The sequence below is a fragment of the Austrofundulus limnaeus genome, unplaced genomic scaffold, assembly GCF_001266775.1.
Source record: "Austrofundulus limnaeus strain Quisiro unplaced genomic scaffold, Austrofundulus_limnaeus-1.0 Scaffold117, whole genome shotgun sequence".
Classification (NCBI taxonomy): domain Eukaryota; kingdom Metazoa; phylum Chordata; class Actinopteri; order Cyprinodontiformes; family Rivulidae; genus Austrofundulus; species Austrofundulus limnaeus.
The window spans coordinates 1234689-1239198 of record NW_013952519.1 but is presented as its reverse complement, the minus strand read 5'-3'; the positions used below and the strand labels follow the sequence as shown (position 1 = coordinate 1239198).

Below are 4510 nucleotides of genomic sequence, written 5' to 3'. Positions count from 1 at the left end.
GCACATCTGAGGACAGAGTCCTACAAGATGTCCACCATCCAGTACTACTCAATAGATGTTATGGCTTTCCTACTGGCAATTATTCTTATTGCATTCACTGTTCTTTTTGTTACATCGAAGTTTCTCTGGATGAAAATATTTTGTGGCAGCAAAGTAAAAAACGAATAAATTGTTGGTATTTGGAAAAAAAATGTATATGAATTAGTTAGCATCTGTCCAATTTATTTCATTTTTTTAATCAAATTTCAGAACATGTTTGATTTATCAGGAGACAGATTTGGGGCACCGTTACGTAATATTTGGACAAAGAGCACATGGCTTATAACTACAAAACAAAACATTATTTAAAAAAATGTACATTTGAACTTCATCCTATTTGCAGGCTAGTCTTTTCTGTTGTTTTTTTCTGGTTTGTTGTTTATTTTTGGATTTTCTTAAATTAAAATACAACACAAGCAAAACACACCATTCTATCTATCATTACAAAAAACACTCAAGCAAAATATAGAAATATATTATTATAATGGAATAATACACTGATTTACATAATTTTTTTATTTTGATGAAAATTTTAAAATGGTTGATATGAATCTATTGTTTCAGTTTTACAAATCAGAACTGATTTCTTACCTTTCTTCTATTTCATATGGTAAATTAAGTTTAAATATATATTTAAATGAACCTGTGCTTTGTGTTTAAATGGTTATTTCTGACCTTCCTTTGATTGTAATTCTGGGACATTTGCTATGTTTAAGAGCACATTTGCAATATGTTTTAATTCGTGCTATGATTCATGCACTAATGGAAACTTGTTTGAATCTGTGAAGGATACAAATTTAAATGAATTGTATTTAATGTATTTAAATAAAATGTGTCAGAATGCATCAGCTCTGTGGTTTTGCTTTGTCAGCATAATGAGTTGAAACGACACCTGTTTTTAAAAGGTAAAGAGACAAATATTTGTATTTAGAGGAGAGTCGGTTTAACTCACTGTGGGCATTCGGAGATGAGGTGTAGGATACTCCATTGATCATCAGACTTGGACTGTCAGGTTGACCTTTAACTTCTGTCTTTTTGAGTTGGAGACATGAAGGACTGGGGACACGAGGACAGAAATCAGCGTTCATATAAATACAGGTCAAAACCACAAAATCCTTGTAGCTTTCAACTAAAATGTGTTTTAAATGTGAATAAAAGTGATTTAAACCGGTGTGAAGTGTTACCTGTTGGGTCGGACCCTCTCCCCTCCCTCCACACCTCCAGTCTTCAGCCCCCTCTGGTGGGGGTGGGGGCTGACGGCGGTGCAGAAGGTCTCCTCCAGGAACCTGATGGGCAGCGTCCTGTTCACCGGCCGGTGAATTTGAGCTCCGCTGCTCCAGGTCAGAGCCCCCCGGCCGCCTGCGTAATAATGAACCAGAGCTGGCAAGGAGTCGAAGGTCTCGCCCTCCAGGCCGTACCGGACCCGGGTGCACGTCTCGCCGGAGTGAACCACCATCTTCCTGATGAGGAAGTGAAGCGTTTCCTGCTCCCAGTGGCAGGTGAGGACAAAGTCACCCGGACGGGACTGTGAGTCCCTGATGAGGAACTCACCGTGGTTCAGAACCAGAGTCTCTGACACCTGTAGAGACATTTAATCCTTTTTAGTTTTTAATAATAAATAAATACACATAAATCAGCAATGCTACTGAGCTAAAGTGCAACAATGCTCCAATTAATTTTAGGTTTTTCCGTCCGTCTGTTAATTCATAAATCTGCCTATGAAGCAGGGGCGGAGCCATGGGGGTGGCCGGGATGGCAAGGGCCCCATTTGGCACATGAAAGGCCACCCCAAATAACGGACACAGGTGGATGGGGTTCTTGTATTTTATATTTGCATTTAGATATCATCAGATTGTTCTCTGATATTAAGTAATCTTTTTAGCGGTGTACAGTTAAAAATGTCTGAATTATAGCCCTTTGTATAATTAGCATTAGCGTTAGTGGTTATCTTGATTTTGTATAAAAATTAGCAATCAGCATGTGATCATTCTTAACTGCTCCACAACAAATTTAATCTCCAAGTCTAAATGTCTGAATTATAACCTTTTAAAGATAGTTGAAGTGGCCATCTTGAATTTTTTATTAGCCTTTAGAATTTGGTAAAAAAATAGTTTTTACCTACTTCCACATAAATCTTCAGCTTTGTATGATTGAAAATGGCAGAACAATAAGTTGTGACTAGCAATCAGCTTGTTTCTTGGCTCTTGGCTACTGTCACACAAACCTTCAGCCTGATTTTTCTTGAAACAGCTGAATTAAAGTTATTTGGAATTAGCTGTGGCGGATGTTTTAAATGTTCAAATCCAGAGTGCTTTTCTTTATTTCTATGTGCCCCCCTCCGTAAAAACAAACAAAAAAATAAAACACGGTGGCCACCCCTTGCAAAAAAAAGTCTAGCTCTGCCCCTGCATTAAAGGCTTAAATTTTCTTAAAGCAATACGTATCACCTGCTACCTTTGATGACAGAGGATCAAAGTAACAACTTTATGTTGAGAACTGATAAAGAAAATAAAGTAGTGACCCTCAACTAATACCAAACCAGAGTTTAGCTCATTTTTATCTCCATTTATAGAATTGCAGTGGTGGCCATCTTGAATTAAACTGACTGCACATTTCAGTGTCCTTTCATTGCGGCCAACCTAAGGCACACCTGTGCAATAGTCATGCTGTCCAATCAGCATCTTGATATGCCCCACCTGCGAGGGGGGATGGATAATCTCTGCAAAGGAAAAGTGTCCCCTAACACACAAATTTAAGCTCATCCAATATAAATAAAAACTCTTTTTTAAATTTATGGTTAAACATTTACTCATCGAAACACTAAACGAAGACAGAATATTTGGATCAACAATGTTTACATTTTTACAAATATTTTGGCAGAAAACAAAAAAGTAATTTTTCCAGATTTATAATAATATAAGGTGTCAATATTTATATTTGTTAAAACATTTGCCACTCTTGACTTCATTTAAACAGCATGAGTCAACAAATGCTTGGGTTTAAACAGGGACTCCCTCTAGTGGCCAAACAGCTGAATTACACAATAATGTAAACTTTTTTTTTATTTTGCTAAAATGTGTTTCTTCTTTAGTTCTAGGAAAAAAAGAAATTAAAAAAAGTGGTTTTAGCAAGTTTAAGTTAATAGTCCTAATTTTAAGACCTTGAAATAATTTATGTAACTAATATGACATTTTATTATACTATGATGGTGTAATTTATTAATAAATAAATAGTCATACTTACTTTCCCACCGTTAAAAATTAAAATGCAGAGGGTTTATTTTGTAATCTTTTAGTCTGAGCCACAAAAACGCGTTAAAACCCTGCAGGAATTGACAGAATCTCTGACATCATGGATCTTTTATACGTTGAGGCTCTGGTGGTCGACTGAGCAAACATCCTCCTGAGCAGAAAACCTCTTTTATGCATTTTATTTTCTAAATCTGAAAACCAGAGTGTTAAAACCGCAGCATCTGTATTCACATGATGTCAGAACAGTCAGACAAAAATTCTTTAAAATTAATTAAGTTTATAATCCAGGATAACGTTGAATGCAAGACAAAACTTTGTGGGTTTCTCAAACTTCTGGTGGAAAAACCAGAACGTTTTCCTCCACTGCTTCATATAAAGATGTAATTTCCTCATTTTCTTTCAAGCTGTGAGGTGAAACACCTCAGAATCTGTGAAAACGCCACTCTACACCAGCTGTTTGTGGTTTTTACAGGTGGTTTGCTTGATAACTAACATACAGCCATGTGAAAAAGTAAGCAGTTTTTTGAACGTTGAGGGTTTATTTTGCATTCTGTCATTATTAAAATAAATGAGAATAAAATCAAAATGCAAAAGGAGTTTGTCTTTAAACAGAATAAAACTCCGTGAAAGAAAAGTCTTTCGGTACTTTTTGTTAAAGTTTGTTAAGAAAACGTTTTTTTCTGTTTATTTTCATGAAAGTGCAACAAACCTCCCAGGGGATGCGCCCGTGGTACCAGGCGTGGCTCCTCAGGTCGGCGCCGCTCAGCCTCAGCTCCTCCTCCAGCTCCCTCCTCAGCTTCTCCGTCGGCGGCTCCAACCAGAACCTCTCCTTGCAGAACTTAAGAGTCATGACAGGTGGAGAATCAGACGCAGGGATAAGAGGCGCCTCCTGCCTTCTCAGCTCTCACTCAGTTTCTTTCTGACTGCAGCTCTTCTCTGCTGTTTCTTTTTTTGTTTGTTTTATTGGACAGAGAGTTTAAAAAGAGAGGGAGGAAGGACAGACATTTCTGGCATTCCCACACTGGCATCCACGCTGGAGGCACCAGGGACCTGAAATAAGACTCCTTCATGTCAGAGTCTTGGTGTGGTTGCCCCGGCAATGTCCCAGTGAGACGGGCTCATCGCTCAGCAGCTCTTTGTTCTCCGTGTCTTTATACAAACAAAACAACAAAAAGAAGCTACTGTATATCAAGAGTTTTGTGTTGAGGATGGGCTGGGAA

General features: G+C 37.8%; 2 protein-coding genes across 3 annotated transcripts in view; one reads left to right on the top strand and one right to left on the bottom strand.

Moving 5' to 3' along the window:
• LOC106521878 (UDP-glucuronosyltransferase 2C1) overlaps positions 1 to 825 on the top strand; it is a gene marked incomplete in the record, with an annotated part of 29302 nt that extends 28477 nt beyond the window's left edge. The window contains 1 exon segment of the mRNA XM_014014634.1: positions 5 to 825. Coding sequence (XP_013870088.1) covers positions 5 to 168 — 164 coding nt within the window.
• Positions 1 to 4510, bottom strand: part of sh2d3cb (SH2 domain containing 3Cb) — a 55870-nt gene that overhangs the window by 39441 nt on the left and 11919 nt on the right. For both annotated transcript variants that reach the window (XM_014014628.1, XM_014014629.1), the window contains 3 exons: positions 4000 to 4128; positions 1224 to 1618; positions 992 to 1095 (listed from right to left, as the gene is read on the bottom strand). In XM_014014628.1, the coding sequence (XP_013870082.1) occupies positions 992 to 1095; positions 1224 to 1618; positions 4000 to 4128 (628 nt within the window). The remainder of the gene's footprint in view (positions 1 to 991; positions 1096 to 1223; positions 1619 to 3999; positions 4129 to 4510) is intronic.